General features: G+C 37.7%; 1 protein-coding gene across 17 annotated transcripts in view; it reads right to left on the bottom strand.

The window, feature by feature from the left end:
• Nucleotides 1–24,698, bottom strand: part of DOCK10 (dedicator of cytokinesis 10) — a 299,156-nt gene that overhangs the window by 33,375 nt on the left and 241,083 nt on the right. For 14 of the 17 annotated variants that reach the window (XR_016231420.1, XR_016231421.1, XM_051849117.3 and 11 more), the window contains 12 exons: nucleotides 23,231–23,377; nucleotides 14,001–14,084; nucleotides 11,118–11,214; nucleotides 9,472–9,516; nucleotides 5,583–5,758; nucleotides 5,341–5,457; nucleotides 4,179–4,290; nucleotides 3,080–3,201; nucleotides 2,874–2,988; nucleotides 2,724–2,790; nucleotides 2,465–2,512; nucleotides 1,119–1,220 (listed from right to left, as the gene is read on the bottom strand). Coding sequence is in view for 15 of the 17 variants with exons in the window: in XM_051849117.3 (XP_051705077.3) it covers nucleotides 1,119–1,220; nucleotides 2,465–2,512; nucleotides 2,724–2,790; nucleotides 2,874–2,988; nucleotides 3,080–3,201; nucleotides 4,179–4,290; nucleotides 5,341–5,457; nucleotides 5,583–5,758; nucleotides 9,472–9,516; nucleotides 11,118–11,214; nucleotides 14,001–14,084; nucleotides 23,231–23,377 (1,232 nt within the window). In the remaining 2 variants the exon portion in view is untranslated. The remainder of the gene's footprint in view (nucleotides 1–1,118; nucleotides 1,221–2,464; nucleotides 2,513–2,723; nucleotides 2,791–2,873; nucleotides 2,989–3,079; nucleotides 3,202–4,178; nucleotides 4,291–5,340; nucleotides 5,458–5,582; nucleotides 5,759–9,471; nucleotides 9,517–11,117; nucleotides 11,215–14,000; nucleotides 14,085–23,230; nucleotides 23,378–24,698) is intronic. The other 3 variants (XM_051849116.3, XM_089328959.1, XM_089328961.1) reach the window with 1 other exon arrangement.

Below are 24,698 nucleotides of genomic sequence, written 5' to 3'. Positions count from 1 at the left end.
GATCTGCCTTTACTTTCAGTAGTCAGGGGAGCCCATTCCTGGGACTACAAGTGATGATGAGTTCTGGACTGTGGGGCTTGGACCTTTGGGACTGGGTTTTTCCAGATGCTGAGCCTGCTTTAGTCCAGAGGCTGTGGAGGAAAGATTGGTTTCCAGGAGGTGGGGGCAGGAATATTGAGGGCCTGGCCAGCTTTCTCAGCAGGAACATGAAACAGAAGCCTCCAAACACCTGCACAGCTCCAGTGACCTCAGGTGTGATGCTGCTATTATTATTAAACGTGGAAAGCAATTCTTCACCATTCTCTAAGCCAATGCCACTTGCAAAACATACCCCTTATATTTTTGCATTTACTTTTTCACTAGGGAGCAATTTCAAGGGGTCCCTGTGGACAGAGACAAAGTTTATCCTATGATTTATTGGTTGCATGCCACTTTCATATTTCTTTCTAGAACTTTCCCTAAAATATTAATATTACATGTCTCTATGACACCTCTGGGAAGAATCAATCAACCTGGGAGGAATTTTGGCAAACAATTCTAATCTATTAGGCCCAGAGGAGCTGTGATGGAGGATTTCAAGGCAAATATTTTCCACCAGGTAGGCTCATGAAGAATGAGGAAAGATCTTAATGTTCATCAAATCAGTCCAACAGTTAGGGAAGCTAAAATGAGCTTATGAGGCCAACCACTCTTCCTCATTGCCCTTGATTCCTTGAAAGACAATTTGAGTATTGCTAAAATATTAAACTAATGTCAAAGAGTGGAGAGACCTGAGCCCACATTCTGCTTTTTCACCAGGAGACCAGCAATCGTAAGAAAGACATTTATTGGAATTATGCCTACCATGCAGGTTCAATCAAATTGCACTACTCATCGATGCTCATTCTATGCAAGGCAATGTGCTCTAAGTGCAAACAAGACATAATCCTTACCTCTCTAGGCTTCACATGCTTGTGGGGGCGGATACTAGAGCACTGAAGGAGTTTCTTCAGGTAGAGTTACTTGAAAGGTGCATTTGTGGTGTGTGTGTGTGTGTGTGTGTTCACCTCCCACGTATGCATGCACACACATATATACCGTACACACACATGAAAAGTACTATGTGAATATAACATTACCACTGTGGGAAGAGAGCCGATGTCTGGCAGGCAGGATTGGATCCTTTGAGAGTTCCATTGTTCTGGGTGGACTGCACAAATTTAAACGCAGCAGCAATTTTTCTGTAAGGAAAACTGAAGTTTTATTGAGAGCAAAACATTTATAATTTATATTTAATAAAATTAAGATGCCTGCACACCATATCAGAGTGCCTGGGTTCTATTCTTGGCTCTAGCTCCTCACCCCAGCTTCCTGCTATTGCAGATGCTGGGAGACAGCAGTGATGGCTCAAGTAACTGGGTTCTTGCTACCCACTTGAGAGAGATGGATTGAATTCCCAGATTCTGGTTTTAGCTCCTGGCAGTGCTGGCATTGTGGACACTGGTGGTATGAACCAATGAATGGGAGCTCTCTCTCTGTTTCTCTCTGACTCTCAAACAAATAGAGCAAAAAGGGATGACATTTTTTAAAGCAAATATTAAACAATAAAATATTCCATTCTCTATGAATTAGTGAAAAAAAAAAACCCTTTTCTTTTGGACATGGGAAATCGGGGTTTAGCAAAGATGCTGCATTTTCTCATGAGCAAATGACTATGTCACAATTATTCCAGATTATTTTTTTAGTTTACTGTAAATATTTTCTTTTTAAAGATTTATTTATTTATTTGAAAGTCAGGGTTGCAGAGAGAGGGAGAGACATAGAGAAAGAGAAAGAGAGAGAGAGAAAGAGAGTTCTTCCATTCGCTGGTCTACCCCCAGATAGCTGCACTGGCCAGGGTTGGGCCAGGCTGAAGCCACGAGCCAGGAGCCAGGAGCTCCATCCACAATAGGTGGCAGGAACCAAACACTTGGGCCATCTTCAGTCACTTTTCCCAGCCCACCATCAGGGAGCTGGATTGGAAGTGGAATGAACCAGTGCCCATATGGAATGCTGGCATTGCAGGTGGGTGAGTCACCTGCTATGCCACAACACAGACCCCCGGATATTTTCTTAAGTTTCTTTCAAGTTATATCTATATCTATATCTATATCTATATCTATATCTATATCTATTTCATAAATTAGTTCAGGAGATACGTGCAATGCAATTTGTTTTAAAATGTGTGTTTTGTGCTTTCCCCCACAACTTTATTGCTAGATATGCTATCAGTATAGGCAAGCTTTAAACTTTTATATACAATGTGAACTCAACAATTCTTATTTGCATTTTAAGATTTCTGATGTATATTTAGAAGTCTATTTGGGTTCACTAATATAAGTCAAAGCACTTAAAAATCATTTTAATAGACACACAAATATTTTATGTATAGAGTACCATACTTTTTAAAAGACCAGATTAACCTGCTGGAATTCAAAGTCATTACCTTATTATATTGCGTTTTCCTAGGTATCTGAAATTTTGAAGACAAACACTAGAAAAGGAAGAAAAGTCACAGCTAATTATTCATACTCTTTTATTTATACAAACTATTCAAGTAAATTTATTGAAATAAAAACATAATTTCTTTAAATATTTTACATATTTTATGGATGGATGATTTAGCACATGGAATGAAGAGTGGTACAATGAAGTATTTTGAAAGTCCCAGGAATAAGTGTTATCTATTCAACTCTAAAACTTACTCCAAGATGCTGAAGAAGTCGGACACCTCAGGACTGGGAGCTCTTTGCCAATAGGCGATGAGAGTCTCTGTAAGGAAACACCAGAGAACGTGAGACTGAGATTCAAAGATACTTCAGTTTAAAAATTTTAATTTAAAACTTTCTCTTTACCATCTGAAATTGTTTTCATAATGTGAAGAAAGCACATAAGAAGACTCCTTGTTTCTGCTTGATCTAACTTGTCAAATCGAAGCGTTGAGCCAATCAAAGACAAAGGTCTTGGGATCTAGGAGTTAAAGGGCCAATGAGGATTGAATAACAGTAAGAGATTTCTGACTTGCAATTGATGATCAATAAGTTTAGGAGGGATGCCACACCTTTTCGCAGTTGTCAGTCTTCTCACTGCTCTTCTCATTGGTACTTGGGTTGGATTCAAGACTTGCCAAGGATGCTCTGGAATCAGCATGGTTTACTGTAGAAATAGCTATTGATGAAAATGCTGCAAACACAAGCCACAGCACACATATGGTAATGAGATGTATGGGCACACAAACACACACAAAGCTAAAACGGTAATCCGAAATGATGTTGATTATTGCTCTGGTGGCAGCGTTGTGAGAAATTAAAATCAGAGAATCTGGGATTGGCAACATTTTAAGTACTATTACAATGACCATTAAGGATTTAGGAAATTTCGATCATATGAATGGAAATAAACAAAGTAAAGCTTTTTAATTTGATTTCTTAAAATACTTTTTAAAGAAAGATAGTTCTTGTTTTAAAAATGACTTAATATTGGGGCCGATGCTGTGGCATAGCAGGAAAGGCTACCGCCTACAGTGCCAACATCACATATGGGCGCCGGTTCAAGTCCCCACTGCTCCACTTCTGATCCAGCTCTCTGCTATGGCCTGGGAAAGCAGAGGAAGACAGCCCAAGCTCCTAGCTTCTGACTTTGGATGGGCTTAGCTCCAGTCTTTGCAGCCATTTGGGGAATGAACCAGCAGATGGAAGACTTCCTTTCTCTCTCTCTCTTTCTCTCTCTCTCTGCCTCTGCCTCTCTGTAACTCTTTCAAGTACATTAGTAAAAAAATCATAAAGATACTTTTGAAAAGCCCAAAAGGAAAATTAAAATGACATCTCCAAAATAATTCTAAAAATAACCGTTGAGGTTGAAAGCTACTATATTTTAAAAGGCTCGATACAATGAAAATTTATGACTTCCCAGAATGAAGCAATCTGATAATATCTGAGTATGATGCTCCTAAATCAAACAAAAAATTAACAGTAAGTGGAAAAGGAAGTCACTGAATGGCATTCAAAGAAATATGTAAAAAGACTCGTTGGTTGCAAAACTGTAGTGTACTTTGTCATATAGATCATGCTTAATGAATTATGGATTGAGTGAAAAGCATGAGATACAATGTAACCATGGATGAACATAAAACACAAGTGTTCTCAGAAGGTCTCAAGTACCTGCTATGGAATTTAAAACATCTTTAGAAAATGAGGTATCCACAGAGTTTGCGTGTTTCATTGTTGTCTGGGTTTGAAATCCTCCATTAGTGCTTAGATCATCTCTAGATCCCTGCATTCAAAGTACACAAGAGATTAATGGCAATCAGCATATTTCAGCATTGTGAAAACCCACATATGCCTTCTTCATTACATCTTCAATTAGATAATATGTAATTTGATTTTCTAAATCCCAGCAAGGGTTATCTGCCAAAGTAGAGAAAAGAAAGGTAGTGAAGACCATTATCTTTGTCACAATTTGATTTCTTATATGAATATTTCATGATGTAGGAGAAAAATCTTTTAGCTATGAATTAAATGGCTGAAAAAGTCATTGAAGGATTCATGGGTTACATTAGAGATGCTATATTATTATTATCATGGTTATCTTATGCACATTTATGTTACTAACAACTAGATTTTGAAGTCTGATTATTTGCAAGACTCTATGATAAGTGTTTTTTATTACACATAAGGATCTTGTAATGAAGGTGTTCTATGCCATCTTATAAATAAGGAAATGGAGGCTTAACTTACCTAAGGTCACATCGATAGTAATTGATACTGCTAGGATTTGAATTAGGTTAAAAAAGAAGCAATTTTGAAACCATAGCTCCTGATGTCTAATTGAACATATATTCATTGTTGCTGGATTCCGCACTGTGTTAACTCACCTGGTACTTGACTACAGGCAACCCATCTCAAGTGTGCTGTTGGACAGTTGCCATGGCACAGCGAAGGAGAAGTATAACTAGGTCACTCCTGGGTTGTAATTGTGAATAAGGCACTTTGGTATTCTGACATCAGGTTAGCATAAAGGCAATGTGGAAACCGATGGGGGGGGGTTGGTATACATTGAGGATGGGGCCGTGAATGCAACAGGGGATCATGTAAAAATTGAAAAGCATTAGAAGTAATGCCCAGAACAGAGGAAAATGAAAACAAATCACTGAAGAGATGGCAGAGGGGGAAGGCTATGGAGCTTAATCTGGAGCAGGTGACACTGCTATAAATACTCAGCCAAAAGTGGTGTTTAATCCCCACTTTTCTCATAGATGGGGGAAACAGTCACTCAAGGCAAAAACAATTCTTTATTGACAGTTCAGATCGAATGCACACTTACCTGATTAGATGTATTGACAGTAAAGGGATATAGGTCCTTCAGGTAAATTCTTGGCATATTGTCCAGAAGCATGCCGTACAGGGGCATGTACAAACTTGCTATCTGGGCCTGCTTTCCCTAGGCGAAAAGGTAGCCAGAAGAAATGATTCACATAGGAATCAATAGGCTGGTAGGTTTGATATGTATTTAATGCAATGAGGCATTAAATGGTATTTAGGGAAGGAGGCAGAAAGATCACTTACTGGTTCTCTGTATCGATCATCAAATGAATGTTTAGCCATTAGGTTTTTCAGGACAGCTAATGCTAAGTGCCTGATATCTTGGTCTTCCTGCAGGGCAAAACCAACTTCTCTGAGCAGAATTCCAATTAAGAAGTGTTTTCGGCAAAACTCATTTGTGACTGAATATTCAGGCATATCTTTGTGATGAAAGAAAAGAAACCATGTTGTTGAAAATCAAATAATCACTTTATAGTCAGAGCAGAGATATAAAACAATTACTATCATTCCTTCCACCACTAGGAGGGTCTCAGCAATGCAGTCTCATTACAGACAGCAAACAAATCCTATTCTCTGGAAGCTTTCATCAAGATAGGGAATAATCTGTGTATAGAAATGCAATCATAGATACAAAATAGCACAAAAAGTCAACTGCTACTTTCCATAAAGATGGCATGGTTACTGTATTACAGGATTTGAAAAAAAACACTTTAAGAAATTGGGACAGGAAGGAATATGAGTGTGGTGATGGCCTTGGTGAGGAGGCTTAAGGTTTGAATATATAGATGTTCATGGAACAGACTTTAACAGTAGAGGGAGAAAATGAGGCTGGAGGAAGAAGGAGGGGGGTTTGCTATGGCACGAATTCTGAAAGTATAAGTGTGTAGGGGTCAGTAACCACTGCAGACAAAAGAGAAGTGGTGAGAACTGAGTCTGGAGAAATGGGTTGGGGCTAGATAACAGAGAAACTTATGTGCAAATCCCTTAGCTGGTGTTCAGATCACTTCACTATTTGCAGCTGATTCTGCGGGAAATGTTAAAACATTAAGGGGTTTGAGATCAGTGTCCTGCTTAGACTTTTTTCTTTTTTTGGTGTCAGAATGTCAATGAGTCAGACTGTAGGGTTAAGGTATACAATACAGGCTGAGGTGGTAGATATGGAAGAAGGAAGAGACCAGTAGAGAGCTGGTGTCTGGGATGCTGGAGTAGAAACTACATTGTACAAGGAAAATCACCAGGTCAAGTTGGTTAAGGGATGTGAGAGACCAAAGAGTAAGAAAAGGCATATGGGACTGCAAAGTTTTGAGCCTGCATTTAGAAGAAATGATGTTAGTTTCCACTAATAATGGATTTAATCTGAGCAGTACAAGGTGCTTCATAAATTTAACTGTAAAAGAAGTACTAGCACATACAAGAAATTAAGGGGCAAAATTCGTTGATGTTGGTTTTGGCAGTGATTTTATGAATATTATCCTCAAAGCACAGGCAAAGAACATACAAATAAACAAGTATGAGTGCATCAAATGAAAAGCTTCTGAACAGCAAAAGAAACAATGAACAAAATAAAAGGCAACCTATGAAATGAGAGAAAATCTTGAAAACATATCCAATAGGGGTTGATATCCAAAATATATTAAGAACTGCACAACTCAATAACAAAAGAAAACAAAACATAATAAAAAATGGGCAAAGAACCAACACAGACAAATTTTTTTCAAAGAAGATATACAAATGATCAACAGGTACATGAAAAAGTGCCTAATATCACTAACAATCAGAGAAATGCAGATTAAAAACTATAAGGAGATATCACTTCATTCTCATTAAATGACTACTATCATAAATTCAAAAGATAACATGTCCTGGCAAAGGTGTGGGGAAAAGGCAACTCCTGCGTACTTTCGGTAAGTTTGGAAACTGGTGCAGTCATTACTGAAAACAGTATGCAATTCCCTCAAACAAGTACAAATGGAACTACCATAGGATGTAGCAAGCCATCTTCTGAGTACATATCCAGAGGAGTTGAAATCAGTATCTTGAAGAGGTCTCTCACTCCCATGTCTACTACAGCATTATTCACAATAACCAAGATAGAAATTATCCAAGTAGTATGACTGATAGATGTGTTTTATACATAGAGTGGAGTTATAAAAAAGAAAGGAATTTTGCCATTTATGACAGGCATTATTATTAGGGCATTATGCTAAGTGAAATTAGCCACATACAGAAAGACAAATCCTGTATGATCTTGGCTAGAATGTGGAATCTAAAGAAGTTGAATTCATAGAAGCAGAAAATAAAAAGCTGATATCTGGAATCTGGGAGATGGGAAAAATGAGGAAATTTTGGTGAAAGGAAACAAATTTCCCATTATAAATGAATAAATTATGTAAATAAAATATACATTGCCATAATTATTAATAGTAATGTATCACACACTTGAAATTAGCTGAGTAGATCTCAAATTTTCTCATTTCACAGACACAAAAAATAGTAGTTGTATGAGGTGATGATATGTTAGTTTGACTGGTAATCACTTCAAAAGGTATACATATTTTAAAAAAAGTAGGGGCCAGTACTGTGGCGTAGTGGGTAAAACCATTGCCTGCAGTGCCAGCATCCGATATGGGCACCAATTCGAGTCCTGGCTGCTCCACTTCCAATCCAGCTCTCTGTTATGGCCTGGGAAAGCAGTGGAAAATGGCCCAAGTCCTTGAGCCTCTGCACCTGCCTGGGAGACCTGGAATAGGTTCCTGGCTCCTGGCTTTGGATTGGCACAGCTCTGGCTGTTGCCACCAACTGGGGAGGGAACCAGCAGATGGAGGACCTCTCTCTCTGTCTCTCCTTCTCTCTGTGTAACTCTTCCAAATAAATAAATAAATCTTTATTAACATACAGGAAAACATTGTGTTGCATAGCTTAAATGCGTTAAATAACATATTATACCTCAATATAGGTGTATTGTTAATTATATCACAATAAAATTGGGGAAAAATAAGTATAACTAGCATGTTATTACATATGAGGGGTTTCAGAAAGCTTATGAAAAATGTGTATTATGAAAATAACAGTGAATGTATTTCAACATTTTTTGCACTGAAATAAATTTACCTCTTTTTATTTACTTATTTGAAAGGCAGAAATTCAAAGAGAGAAGGAGCAACAGAGAGAGAGAGGGAGAGAGATATTTTTCATCTGCTGGTTCACTTCCCAAATGGCTGCAATAGCCAGGGCTTGGGCCAGGCCAAAGCCAGAAGCCAGGAGCTTCTTCTGAGTCTCCCATGTGGGTGCAGGGGCCCAAGTTCTTGGGCCATATTCTGCTGCTTTCCCAGGCACATTAGCCATGAGCTGGATCAGAAGTGGTGCAGCCATTACTTGAACCAGTGCCCATATAGGATGCCAGCACTGCATGTGAAGGCTTTACATTCTAGGACATAGCACCAGTCCCATAAATTTACCTTTTAAAAAGATTTATTGAAGGTATAGTAACAGAGAGGTACACACACACACACACAGGGAGAAAGAGAGAGAGAGAGAGAGAGAGAGAGAGAGAGAAAATCTTCCATCTGCTGGTTCACTCCTCAAATGGCCACAACAGATGGAGCTGGGCCAGACTGAAGCCAGGAGCTAGGAACTCAATCCAGGTCTCCCAAGTGAGTTACAAGGGTGCAAGCAATTGGGCCGTTTTCCACAGGTGCATTAGCAGGAAGCTGGATTGGAAGTGGAGCAGCCAGGATTTGAACCAGCAGCTGGCACTGCAGGCAGTGAGTTAATCCACATGCCACAACACCAGCCCCAAATTTACCTGTTCATTTCACTTTTCCATTTACCTTTTTGTTTTATTTATGACACATTTATGACACACTAAGGAAATCTCAGCTGCATTGGGAGATTTAAAGAAATTCTGACCTCTGGAGAATACAATACGAAAGAATTGAAGTTAGAGAATTGCTTAATTATCTGTGATCTCAAATTTAGTCACCCAATAAATATTTTTAACCACATGATATTAACTATATGGTTATTCATTATTACCTGTAATTAGAAACTTGGAGTATTTATGCTAATCAACATTATTGAACTTTGTTGTGGTTATTGATGCTTAGATAAGGTAATATAAAATATTACTTACCTGATGCATGTAACTCTTGAGTAGATTCTGAAGGTGTCACAGGATCTGAGTTAATATAAACAAATGAAATGTTCAGATATATATATTTATTAACTTGTGTAATTTATGCTGGAACATTAAAATATACTACTTAACAATGTGAGTCTCCAACATTGCTGTTTTCAAAATGAATATATTAGTTTGAAGCCATTTCCATAAAATACATCATAAAACAAAATTATTGTCATTCTGAGCCTCCTACTTGAGCGCTAGTTTCTGTATCAGAACACTACTTGCTAAGAAACATATATGCTCAATGTATACAGTATCAGATCTACGAAGAGAGTATTAAGCCTTTTTCTGGGCTATGAACGAATAGTTAACACTTGGTATCTAAATGGCCAAGTAAGATTTCTCCTCTTGAACATCTTAACCAGCTAGGCTACCAATAATAACTTGGTACTTTTTAAAACAAAACAAATCCAAAGCAAATGGTTCAAAATTTTGATGTCCAATATATAATTTTTTCTTTTTTCTATGAATTATGCTTCATAAACTAGGAATAAAATAGAATGATGTAATATGAATTATCTTTAAGATTTAAATGGAAAACTTTTACAGACTTCATAATTTTTCCTCTTTTACCCTCCAAAATATTACTTCAAGCTATAATAGGTATAAGAAAGCTTGTGATCATTGTAGCTCTGAATATCAAAACTGTGCTTTGTGAATTGTTCTATTCACTGTTCAGAAGTAAAGTATTTCAAGTTCCTGAATCATTTTAGTGTTTCTTTGTAACTTGATTTTTAATTAGGTTGTAACATTGAGCCAGGTACTGCTCACCCTCTACCCTGTTCTTTCTGATATACATATATATTCTATATAGTATGTTGTATATATACTTCTGTACATAGAAATATATATATACTGTATATTATATACACTTCTGTATATATATCTATACATAATTCTGTAAATATATGTGTATATGTAAATATGTGTATGTATATATTTACAGAAGTACTAAATGAAAGTATTTCCTGTATACAACTTATGCTATAGTATGTTTAGTAAACAAAATGTGAAGCCCCATTCTTTTCTACACACCTATCCTCTTCCTTTCTCTTGTCCTGAAGTGTCAAATATTTATTATCTGCATTCCTTTCTTCCCTCCCTCCGTCTTCCTTCCCTCCTCCTTTCCAATGTGCCAGTCTTCTTTGTATAACTCATTTTGAAGGATTGCACTTAACATAATTACACATATTAATTGATAATTTCAAGGGAATTTACATTCACAAACTATACTTTTTCCTCCCTGTGATTTTATGAAAATCAAAATCAAAGGAAAGCTATCTTTTTGAGACAGTAATATGAAAGAGGATATGTCTCTGTTAAAATTCTTTGATTTACAATCACCAGACTTGTAATTTCGTTAGCTTTCCCTTTAATAAAAAGGAATCTGATAAAAATTGAGAAATACAGAGAAGTATGCTCACCACAAGCCAATAACTTCTTTGCCTTTTAACCTGATTACTTGGATGTAATACTCATGTGACAATTTCATACAAAACCATGACTGAGGAAACATGAAAACAATAACAAACAAAAGGCAAAACAAATACAAATGTTCACTGGTAGGAACTGAGGAAAATCCTGGGGATTATTACCTGGAATGTTCGCTGATCTTATGGGGAGACACAAAGGAATAAAGTGCTCATGTTGACATACTTCCTGAAGAAAATCAAATTTATACTGGCATAAGGTCTGCAAAAGAGGCAAACTGAATGACTATTATTTACACACCAAGAAAGTTAATAAGAACAACAAAAAATACATGCCTTTGAATCTTATCTTCTTAAAAAATGAATTAGCTGTTTTTGTGAGACCACCAAGCAACTGTCAAGTGGAAAGTATTTTATGACCTGTGATATATGTGGTGTAGGCTTCCCTTCTTTGGGGATTGGTTAAGGCATCCTCAGGTCCCATTTGTAACATACATTGAGCTTCTGTGAGATAAGGTCCTACTGAGTCACATTTTTAAGCTTCTTTCAGTTTATGTCATGACATATTTATTAGAAAAAACATCTTGCTGTACCACAAGTACAGAACTCCCTCAAAACCGGTACTCCAACTGCACAACAGACCACTGCATTCAGCTCCCACATCCCAGAGCTAGGGAAGGCAATCGAGTGAACTCCATATGACACCTGCTCTCAGAGTACATTGTCCAATGCCACCTTCTTCCTTGCCCTTGCTAACAAATCTGCATTTTCAAAATGTTTGCATGAAATCACTGTTGTCTTTGGATTCCAAACATGAAAAGAAGAGTGTAACACACAGATCAGAGATAGCTACATTAGAAGGAACAGCGAGCATGCTCGTAATTGCCCTATATTCACTCTCATGCATGCTAAGTCCAAGTGAGATCAGCATCATCATAATCACTAATATCTGCTCACAAGATAAAATATGTCCCATTTACTCACATATTTTAGAATTAGATTTTGTGATGATTGTAGTCAATACTAATACTTTAAACAAGGGTACTACAAAAGATAATTCTTTGTACATCAAAATGAGTGAAGTATAATTAAGTTATATGTTAATTATCTTCATTGCAAGCATTCTGCTTGGTCTTTGGAAAAATATGTAATTTAATACTATTACCATTACATCCACATGACTATTTTGCAAATTTCATGCATAATAGCAACAGAAACAAAGAATATCATTTAAATCTATTTAGAGAGGAATTGGATTTTCAAAACCAAATTGCATTTAATCATGCAACTCCCCTGGTCTAAAGTACATCTCTACTGACAAGAAAATAATGTTTAAACTTCTTAAGCATGACATGAAAGGCTATCAGAAGATCGTTATCTATTTTTGGCCTCTCTACATCTATGGCTCTCCACCTATATAATTTCCTAAATAATTTCCCTCTGGGGGTCTTTTCTCCTTCCCAAGGAATAAAGGCTAACAGTGAACTACTAATTCATGCCATCTGTAAGAAGCAGGCATGTGACCCATGGCAGGTTGACCAGATGCTTTCTCTATGTAATGTAAACCTGAAGCAATGTACTAAGAGGGAGAAGCTACCTCCGGCATTTGTGCGGTGGCAGCACTAGTAGTACCCTGCTCAACCAGTTCCTCACTTGCCATTATTCTTTTCTTTTGGAAGTTCCTTGGTCCCTGCTCATTTCTAAGCCTAGTTCTCCACCTGATTCACAAATAGTATTTAATCTCAACATCCTTTTAATAAGTCCCCTTTTGCTCAGATTGGAGTAAGTTTCATTTGCTTGCAACCCAACAGCCTTAATTGATACAGAGTTTATGATCTGGTCCATTTCCAGATCACAATATATGTCACTGTAGCAGGTGACATGTTAGATCTTGATGGGTCTCGAACTTGAGAGCGCATAAGGACCACCCGAGAGTCCTGTTAAAGCAGATTTCTAGGGGCTGGTGCTGTGGCACAGTAGGCTAAGCCTCCACCTGCAGCACCAGCATCCCATATGGGCACCAGTTCGTGTTAAGTCCTTGGGCCTCTGCATCTGCGTGAGACCTGAAGAAGCTCCTAGCTCCAGATTGGCTCACCTCCAGCCGATGTGGACATCTGGAGTCTGAACTAGCAGATGGAGGACCTTTCTTGCTGTTTCTCCCTCTCTTTGTCAGTAACTGTACCTCTCAAATAAATAATAAAATCTTTTTAAAAAAACAGACTTCTAGGTCTCTTTGATGCTACCTTGTTGACCTAGAAAACACACTTTGAGGACCACTGATCTAGAGTCCCTTCCCCATCTCCCATCCATACCTCTCTTCGGGTGTGGAGATCAACTGTCCCATTTTAACCAGGACATAAAGATTTTTGGGGAAGCGGGGCTTTAAGTGATAGAACAGAAAGTGTCCAGGATAAACTGGACCACAGGAGCTGCATCTGGAAAGAGCCAGTCCTTCCACCACCCACAGGAAATAAAAGCGAAAAGTACACATGCTCATTCCACATGCCTTTGTCTCCCACTAAGAAAGGACTTGGGAGTCTTACTCAGAGGGTGAACCATTTAAGAGCCTGCATCTCCCGGGTACAGACATTCTCTTCTAACACAGAAAAAGGAATGGTTAACGCTTTAGGGATATATATAGACCAATATATTTATTTATAACACCAGCATTTAAAAACAGTTAGTTCTGGGCCCAGAGCTATGGCACAGTGGGCAAAGCCACTGCCTGCAGTGCCAGCATCCCATATGGGTGCCGGTTCGACTCTCAGATACTCTGCTTCCCATCCAGCTCTCTGCTATGGCCTGGGAAAGCAGTAGAAGATGGCCCAAGTCCTTGGGCCCTGCACTCCAGGTTCCTGGCTTTGGATCGGCCCAGATCCAGCTGTTATGGCCATCTGGGGAGTGAACCAGCAGATGGAAGACCTCTCTTTCTCTCTCTCTCTCTCTCTCTCTCTCTCTGCCTCTGCCTCTCTGTTACATTGCCTTTCAAATAAATAAATAAATCTTTTAAAAAAATGTTAGTTTTGTATATTTGCATATGTCCCTTACCTTGAGATCACCAGAGGAGAACATGCTGATGTAATTGTTGACCATCTTAAACACAAATCCTCGGTCCATAAATGTGAAGCAGCGCTAAAAAAGTAAAATTCAAAATCCAAACAATTTTACTTGAGGGATCATTAAAGATTTTAGAAAAGATGATTAAATATATGGAATTAAAATAACATTAAAGAAATATGCTGTATAAGAGTTTTAAAAATCTCTAAAATATACTCTATTCCAATATGGCAACTAATTAAAATACTAAATATAATATCCAAATCTGAACATTACAAACCTATACTTGTCAATGTTATAAAAATATCTCTTGGAGTTTTGCAATGAAAGGCCAAAGTCTTTTCATTTTTTGTGGGGAGCAATCCGGACTGGACTGAGTTACTGGAATTAAGACTTATTCTATGCATCTGCTCTCCCACAATATGGCGCTGGGAGAGAAGTAAACAGCTTCTGCACAGCTGCCTCCAGTTCAACCAATAAACTGTAGGACTTGCTCCTGATTGGAGGAGAGCAGCGTACTCGGCGTGTGGGCAGCCGAGTTGGGATTGGCAGAGGAGGACTATAAAGGAGGAGAGAGACGGCATGCACCAGGAACATCTAAGGGGAACATCTAAGGGGAACACCTGTGCAGCCCCCGAGAGAGCCGGCCGGCGGTGTGCCGCTCCCCTGCGGAAGTGGGGAATGTGGCCAGGGGGAACTGCCCTTCCACGGAGGTGGAAGGGACAGTAGCCAACCCGGGAAGAACCAGCAGCAAACCCGGGGAGGGCCGAGCAGACGAAAGAACAGCGCAGGGTCCTGTGTCGTTCCTCCACGAAGAGGGGGAGTGACATTTTTATATAGAAATTTTTAGCTTTCAGTTGTCTATTTTTTACTCAGTTAAATTTTATTACTATTTTTTAGAAATGAGATTCCACAGTTGCTCAGGTGAGTATGTTTTGCTGTGCAACAGTAGGTAGGAATCAGGGGGTGGGGGTAGGGATGGAGAGAAAGCTTTTGTACATAAAGGAATAAAACGAGATCAACAACAAGAACAATAGAACACTCATAAATACTTGGAAATTAAACAACCTGCTGTTGAATGATCAATGTGTCATGGAAGAAATTAAAAGAAGAAATCAAAAACTTCTTGGAAGTAAATTAAAATGAAAATACAACATATCAAAATCTGTGAGATACAGCTAAAGCAATATTAAGAGGGAAGTTTATAGCATTAAGTGCTTACATTAAAAAGAGAAATGTCTCAAATTAAAGATCTGGTGATGCATCTTAAAGAATTAGAAAAACAACAACAAACCAAACCCCAAATCAGCAGGAAGTGAGAAATAATAGGGGTCAGATCAGAAATAAAGTGAAAATACAAGAATATAAAAGGTCAACAAAAAAGTTGTTTTTTGAGAATATAAACAAAATACATAAACCTGTAACCAGACTAACAAGCAAAAAAGAGAAAGAACTCAAATAAATAAAATAAAAATGAAAAAGGAGACACTTCAACTGACACCAATGAAATACAAAGGATCATAAGAAACTACTATGAAAAACATCAAGGAAATGGATAAATTCATGGATTTATATAACCTATCAAGATCAAATCAAGAAGGCAAAGATAATCTAAACAAACTCATAACAAGCAATGAGATTGAAGCAGTAATCAAAAGTCTTCCATCAAGGAAAAGTCTGATACCTAATAGATTTACTACTGAAATCAACAAAACATTCAAAGAGAAAGTAACTCCAATACTCTTTAAACTATTTAAACTATTCCAAAATATTGAACAGGATGGAATTCTGCCAAACTCTTTTTATGAAGTCAGCATAAAAATTTGATACCAAAACCAAACAAACTTTGATACCAAAACCAAAGACATGACACAAAAAGAAAACAAGACTTATATCCTTGATGAACATAGATGCAAAGATTCTCAACAAAATACTAGCAAATTGAATCCAAAACCACATAAAAAAGATCATCCATCATAATCAAGTGGGATTTACCCAAAAATTCAAGGGTGGTTTAACATTCACAAATCAATAAACATCATAAATCACAACAATATAATGAGGAATAAAAACATATATTCATCTCTATAGATGCAGAGAAAGCATTTGATAAGATTCAACACTCCTTCATGATAAAACCATCCAGAAGGTATAGAAGGAACATTCCTCACATTTATAAAGGCTATATATCACAAGCCAACAGCCAAAACTGAAAGCATTTCCCCTCAAACATGGAACAAGACGAGCATGTTCACTCATTTCATTCTTCTACATATATGCATCCAGTTGTGATAGCACCATTTGTTGAAGAGATTATCTTTCCTCCACTGTATGGTGTGAACACTTTTGTCAAAAATCAATTGACTGTATGTATGTGGATTAATTTCCAGGTTCTCTATTATGTTTCACTGATCTATGTATCAATTTTTATGTCAGTACCATGCTGTTTTAATTGCTATAGGGTTGTAGTATGCTTTGAAATCAGGTATTGTGGTGCCTATAGCTTAGTTTTTATTGTTCAGGATTGCTTTTGCTGCTGGGGTGCTGTTGTGATCCCATGTGAATTTTAGGACTGTTTTTTTCTAAGTCTGTAAAGAATGCCATTGCTATTTTTATAGAGATTGTATTGATCTATAAATAGCTTTAGGTAGTATGGACATTTTAATGATTGATTCCTCCAGTGCATAAGCAAGGAATATCTTTCCATTTTTTGTATCTTTGAAGATATCGTTCATCAGTGTTTGATAATTTTCATCGTAGAGATCTTTCACTTCTTTTCTTAAATTTATTCCTAAATATTTGATATTTTTGTGTACAGATATTCTGAATGGATTTCTTTCTTGATTTCTCTTTCTGTGAGTTCATCATTAGCAAACAAAAAAGTTATTTTGTATATTTGTATTTTGTAACCTACAACTTTAATGAGTTGATTTGTCAATTCTAACAGCTTTTTGGTGGAGTGTTTAGCTTTTTCCATGTACAACACCATGTCATCTGCAAACATGGATAATTAGACTACTTCTTTTCCAATTTTGATGCCCTTTATTTCTTTCTCCTCCGTAATTGCTCTCACTAAAACTTCCAGAGCCGTACTGAGTAAGAGTGAAACTGTCCAATCCCACCAAGCCCTCTTTTTGCAGGTGGAAGTCCAATGTGGCCACCCTGTGAATATCCCTAGCAGGCAACTCTTTAGAGGACCGCTGCTGTCTGCTGGGACGAGGCCTTGGCCTCACCTGACTGAGAGGAAGTCCCCCTGTACATTTACAGGCTCTAGAATCTTCTAGAGCAAGAGCAAAAGAACCCTGGAGGTCTTTGGTGATAGGGTGCTTTGAGTCCTTGGAGGAAGGACTGGTGATTCCTGTCTATGGACTAGTCCAGAGTAGAGATGGCAATTGCATACCCACAAGGTTTATGATGGCTATTCCGAAGATCAGTTGTGAGTCTTTCAAGCAGGCCTGTTTCCAGCACCTATCAGTGGGGATGAAAGGCAAGAGGTTTTCCCGTGAAGCTAGAAAATCCAACGTCCGGGTTCTTGAATTTTAAGAAAGACCTTCTATGTGGTAAGCTCGTCTTCTCTTTCCCAGGGGCAGGGAAGGAGAAAGATGAATCCTAGGGCGCAACATCCGAAGAGTGAGCTCTCTTCCTAAAAACCCTTTCTTCCATGTGGGAAAAAGGTACCTTAATACACTGTTGATGGGATTGCAAACTAGTACAGTGGCTATGGAAGACAATATGGAGCTTCCTCAGAAATCTGAAAATAGATCTACCATATGAGCCAGCCATTCCACTCCTGGGAATTTACCCAAAGGAAATGAAATCAGCATATGAAAGTGTTATTTGAGCCCCCATGTTTATAGCAGCTCAACTCAAAGTAGCTAAGATATGGAATCAACCCAGATGTCCATAAACTGATGACTGGATAAACTGTGGTTTATATACACGATGGAATACTAAACCATGCAAAAAAGAAAGAAATCTTGTCTTTTGCAACACAATGCATGCAACTGGAAACCATTATGCTTAGTGTAATAATCCAGTCCCCAAAACACAAATCTCATATGTTTTTCCTGATTTGTGGTAACTAATACAGAGAGTACAAAAAAAAGTAATGCATATGAACTGACATTTTGGGATTTTATTGTTTATACCTCTTGTCTGTACTCTTGAGGAACAGTGATTTTTCTATTTAGTACTGTTTAATTCTTTATTTAATGGAGGGATAAGCTTGTGATTATAAAGTAGACTGAAAGTATGTCATTGTAAAACTTAAAAATAAGAAAGAAAGTAGGAGGGGGGATGGGAATGAGGGAGGACTAGAGGGTAGGGTGGGAAGTATTATTATGTTCTTAAAACTGTATGTCTTGGGCCAGCACTGTGGCATAGCAAGTAAAGTCACCGCCTGCAGTGCCGGCATGCTATATAGGCACTGGTTCGAGTCCCGGCTGCTCCACTTCCCATCTAGCTCTCTGCTGTGGCCTGGGAAAGCAGTAGAAGATGGCTCAAATCCTTGTGCCACTGCACCGGTGTGGGAGACCCGGAAGAAGCTCCTGGTTCCTGGCTTCGGATTGCTGCAGTTTTGGCCATTGTGGCCATCTGGAGAGTGAACCAGTGTATGGAAGATCTCTCTCTCTCTCTCTGCCTCTCTGTAACTATGCCTTTCAAATAAAATAAATAAATAAGTTGTATATCTGAAATAAATGAATTTTGTTTCATTTATATACATAAAGAATAAATAATAACTTTTTCAAAAAAGGAATTCAGGGCTGGAGTCGCATGGAGAAAACAAACAAAAGAAAACAACCCCTTCCTCCAGATCCAGTGTCATTGACTGTATTTGTCTTGTCCTGGGTCACCTGCGTCTGGTCCATACCAGCATCTTTTTCACCCCACGTGTGGATGCTTTCCTGTCCACGAATAGGCCTGGAGCAGCCGCTTCATTTTTGTTTTAGTATAATTCTCTTTTACTAATAGAAAATAAAATACAGCTGACGTGGATAAACTGTGATCCATTGGTTAAGTCTGGCCCATCACTTGTTTTTGTAAATAAAATTTTATTGGAAAATAGCCACATTCAATTATTTACCTATTTCTGTGATGAATTACCTATGGTTGTTTTTGCATTATGATAGTAAAGCTGAGTAGTCAGAATTTTTGCAAAACTGAAGATATTTAGAATTTGTTCTTCTACATAAAAAGATTGTAGACTCCTGATTTAGAAGACAACTTAAATTCTACTAAGCATTTTCTTATTTTGTTTAATAAACAAAAAATCAAATATTCTAAATATGCCAACATATATTACTGTAATATAATTTTTTTCACCAGTTGTGTGAGTAATGAGAATTTTATTATAATTGGTTCAGCAGTGAATAGTGAAACTCCAAATCGCAAAACAAGCCACATGAATGACCCTGTTCTTTCTTTATGTTTTACAGAACTTCTGGCCTCACGATTTTCTTTTTCTCTTGGACATGTTGCTTTTGCTCCTTTGTGAGGCATTAGCTTATGCACTACCATACAACTTTCATGTTGCTAAGTTCTGTTGTAAACATCTGTTTATTCCAAGAGAACAGAATCGTTAAGCCAAATAGGTAGGAAGACTTTTCCCTTCTTGGAGACTCATTTATCCATCCCTTTTTGATGTTTAGAGAGAAATACCACAGATGTTTCTTTCAAAATATTTGCTAAAAGGCTAGTTCTGCCTTTTGTATCCAACGATTCCAAATAGTTTTCAAAAGCTAGTTGCAATCAGTGAGTAGTCAGATGAGTGAATGGGTGAGCGATGGCTCTCTCAGCAGGAAAATGAGTCAAAATGAATCTGCCTTTGCTGTCACCTCGGTATTCTGCCTTTTAGCAGAGTGCAGAGTATTTGAGCAGGTGTGCCCAGGTAAGTAGAGCTGTGACCCAGATTGGCAGAAATGGGAAAAAGATTACAAAGCTGTATAAATCATTATGGGTCTATTCTTATCCTTTCTACTTTAGTGAGAGAACAGTTGAGAAATATGCAAATTTTTGCCAGAATTACTTTCCCATGATTTAAGGTGAGAGATGATAACTTCCAGCCCAGGTCATTTTTATATGTCCCCACATTGGTCTCCAAAAATTCAGCTCTCTTGATTCTCATAAAACAATATTGGTACAACTACGTCATTATGATATTTTAATTGTTAAAGTTCAATGACATTTAATTCATATTTCATTAATCATGTTGAATTAAATAATCAAAAGAGGTAAAAGTCATTTAGTGCCTCATCTGAGTAAATACCTAATATCAGCCTGCTGGACTGATGCAAACACTAGGAATGGGTAAAGTTGAGCAACCAAAACCTTGAAATTGGCTAGTGCCTTGGCTCACTAGGCTAATCCTCTGCCTGCGGTGCCAGCACCCTGGGTTCTATTCCTGGTCGGGGTGCCAGATTCTGTCCAAGTTGCTCCTCTTCCAGTCCAGCTCTCTGCTGTGGCCCGGGAGTGCAGTGGAGGATGGCCCAGGTCCTTGGGCCCTGCACCCACATGGGAGACCAGAAGGAAGCACCTGGCTTCTGGCTTCGGATTGGCACAGTGCGCCAGCCGCAACACGCCGGGCATAGTGGCCACATGGGGGGTGAACCAACGGAAAAGGAAGACCTTTCTCTCTGTCTCTCTCTCTCTCTCTCTCTCACTGTCTAACTCTGCCTGTCAAAAAAAAAAAAAAAAAAAGCTCGAAATTCATTATTCATTGGAAGTGCACCAAAGGACTACCTTTAATTTTACTTTTTGTAAAATTATTTTCTCTCCATATCCTTTTTTCTCTTGTAATTCAAATGATTCATCCACATTTTCCAAAAAAACTTTTTAAGAAGTTTTCTGAGGCTAACAATTCCCATTAGAACTACAAATTAGAAATAACATGCACGTGATAGACTCATGAGGTAAAATCTATTAAATTAATCTTTCCCTTTATTGATGTCTCATTTATGTATTGTTTTCCATTTCTAGCCCATGTGATCTACGGATCTTATCAACCATATTTGTTTATTTGTTGTCTGTCTCTGCTCTCTCCTTACAGTTTTCACCGAGCCACTGGTACTTCCATTTCCTTTCTCATCTTTAGCATTTATTGATTTGCCCCCATGTTGGACACTAGTTTATGTGTTAGCAGCAAGAACCTTTGCTACATGAGCTCCAAAAGAGATATTCATTTCTTCCAACAAGTGCAGTCCATTTAAGCAATGGAAGGTGGATATGAATCTTTTCCTTTTTCTAGAAACTTGCTTACTCATCATTTTTTGCACGTTAGAGAAGAATATTGTAGATATATCTTTACACATATTTAGCTTAAAAACTGGACTATGTATAATTTTTTTCAAGTTTGTTATCCTGTTAAGTACTTCAAACAAATTACCAAAAAAGAAAACTATTTATTCCCACAGGTATTAAAATGTGGTAGAAACTGAGTAATTTTTTTTTACTTTACCCTCTTCCCCTTAATTCTGGACTATGTTATTCTTATCCCCAAAACAAAGGAAAAGAAAAAAAATCATATGAGACATGTATTAAAAAATAAACAAATGCAGAAAAGAACAAACAATGTGCAATTCAAAATAGTTGTTATAACATTAAAAAAATTAGACTGGATTATAGTTCAGCAAAAACAACTCAGTCTAATTTTCCATATACCATCATAACCTCTTCACTATATTGTCAACATTTACTCATAAATGCTCACATCCACCCAGCATGTTCTTATGTCCACCATTATTAAATAATTATAACAGCTTCCTTAAGGTTATACGAGTTAATAGTTGGACTAAAGAAGGAAGAAAAGAAAATCACTGTGATTCTATAGAGTGCCTTATCTATTAAACAATAAAAATAATTCAAAAGCTTTGTAGAAATGAAATTAAAAGATAAGTTTATATTGGTGCAAAAAGTTTTTAAATCCATGCCTTTGCGGAGTATTCAAAAAGTTCAAGAAAAAGCCTATTATGAAAGTATTATACATGGATTTAAAAAAATTAACACCAAAATAAACTTACCTTTAAATTCCATTTTTGCATATACTTCTTGAAGTATGCTCATACACCGTAATTCTGCAGGTCCACTGTTTTAACTTTGTCTTTTTGTCTTTTCAACCCAGGATGAAATCCCATAACTCAAGCAAGATAACTACTTTCCATAAATAGCCAACTTAAAAAGTAGCTGCTCAGTGTCTCACTGATAATTGTCCTTTGATACTATCAATGCTTATTTTACACCATGTAAACAAGAGCTTGGGAGGAACACAACAAAAGTGATAAATTTCCAAAGGTTTTTTTCTAAATTGTTTTTTTGGCATCATTATTAGAGCTGCAATCAGAAGATCACTTCAAACACAGAGATATGAGATAGAAAAAATATGCTACAGTGCAGATTTGCCTTTAAAAATTTCATTTCTCTTTTAAGAATTTTTAGAACTACTATAATTTGAGGGATGGCATTGTGGTACTGTGGGTTAAAGCCACTCCCTGGAATGCTGGCATTCCATATGAGTGCTGGTTCAAGTCCTAGCTGCTGCACTTCTTATCTTGCTCCCTGAATTATATTACCAATGGGAAAAGTGGTGGAAGATGGCCCAGGTACTTGGGCCCCTGCCTCCCATGTGGGAGACCAGCATGGAATTCTGGGTTGCTAACTCTGGCTTTGCCAAACTCTGGCTGTTGTGGCCATTTGAGGGGTAAACTAGTGGAGGGAAGATCTCTCTTTCTCTGTCCATCTGTCTCTGTAACCCTGCCTTTCAAATAAATAAATCTTAAAAAACCCAAATATTATGAATTGAAAAACACTCAAATGATTAATTTAATCTAGCTTTGGTCCTTTTACACAAGATTCCAAATTGGGAGGAAAAAGTATTTCAAGCAGGAAAAATGTAGGAGTGTACTTCAAAAGTTCAGACAAAAATTCAATTAAAAAGTAAGATAATTTTGTTGCAAAAAAATTCTAACATAATTTTTCACAATACATATTTTCATAACTTTTTGGAAGATCTCTTGTATGCATGGATTGCATTTTTTTACATCAAAGTAAATTCACATTTTAATTCCACTTTCCATAAACTTTTTGAAGTACACTACTATGAGTTAAAATATTTACCTCATGGTCCTGGTTTTGACTCTTTCTGTTGAAATATGAATCAATAAACACTTAGAATATCTTGTTCCCACTATTACGAAACTTCAGTTAGCTGTGAGCTCATGTAACTGTACCTTAAGAAATCTGGCAATGCTGTGGTTTGCTCTTCTTGTTTCTTCAACTGCATCTTTGTATTTCCAAATCACGTGGTCGGATAAGACCATCACAAGATTGTCCAGTTCATTTTGGTAAGACTCAGGAAATCTTTGAGCCCGGGGAAGCTATGGAAATAATAGATTATTTCTTTATAATGTGGCATGTGGGAAACTAAGCAGGGAGGAAACAAACCAAGACTTATTTCATTTTATAGATTGTCACATAAAAAAGAATCCTTTTGAAAACCAGCAACAATGAGACAGAAGATATTTTAATTTCAGTCACGATTTCCAATCTTTTCATTAAATGTTTCCTTCTATTTTGGCCCGTGAAGTTTTTTTTTTTTTTTTTCATTTCAAAGTAAATTATAACATTCATGAATTGGAAACTATTCAAACAATGTACAGAGTAAAATGTGAATTTTTATTATGACATCTCATATCTTAATTTCTTTCCCTTCCCTCTCAGGGAATAACTAATAGCAGTGATTAATGAATAATTATTGTAGATTTTTTTGATGTATAAATCTTTAATTTAAATTCAATTATTTTGATTCTATTAGAATCTCTGAAATATACCAATACAAAAAAATCAATGAATGAATAACCAAATGAGTATGGATATTGGTCTGAAATGTCCTCTGGTAAGTGGTGAGTTCCAGCTAATCTTAGTTACACGTCCCAGGATACGTCACAGTTAAGAGGCATCAGTGAGACCTCAGAAGTCCAAATACTGTGCCACAAGATGCAGGGCTTGTCTGTGAAATTTCATGCCATGGGGCCAGCACTGTGGCTCACTTGGTTAATCCTCCGCCTGTGGCACCGGCATCCCATATGAGCTCCGGGTTCTAGTCCCGGTTGCTCCTCTTCCAGTCCAGCTCTCTGCTGTGACCCGGGAAGGCAGTGGAGGATGGCCCAGGTTATTGGGCCCCTGCACCCGCGTGGGAGACCAGGAAGAAGCACCTGGCTCCTGGCTTCGGATCAACGCAGCGGCAGCTGTAGCGGCCATTTGGGGAGTGAACCAACAAAAGGAAGACCTTTCTCTCTCTCTCTCTCTCTCTCACTGTCTATAACTCTACCTGTCAAATAAATTTAAAAAAATAAAAAAATAACAAAAATTCCATGCCATATATTTAGTAAAACTTTATGAGTCTTGAAAGCTCTCCCTTAGGTCCAGGGCGCCATGGCTCCTGCCCATGAGGTCAGTTGGAGGCAGTTCACTTGTCCCACCTCAGCCTCCACCTCTTGAATTTGTGCAGTTCCTGACAACCGGTAGTTAGGATTTATTCATCTTTACAAGCTGGCTTTAAAAATGAGGCCATATAGGGGCAGCACTGTGGCACAGCCAGTGGGGCTGCTGCCTGCTATGCTGCTTCCCATGTGGCTGCTGGTTTGATTCCTGGCTGCTCCACTTTCGATCTAGCTCCATGCTGATGTTCCTGGGAAG

Source organism: Oryctolagus cuniculus, chromosome 3, assembly GCF_051225735.1.
Source record: "Oryctolagus cuniculus isolate XC-2025 breed Fujian yellow rabbit chromosome 3, ASM5122573v1, whole genome shotgun sequence".
NCBI lineage: Eukaryota > Metazoa > Chordata > Mammalia > Lagomorpha > Leporidae > Oryctolagus > Oryctolagus cuniculus.
Note: the sequence above shows the minus strand (reverse complement) of the source record. Positions and strands in the feature narration are given on the sequence as shown.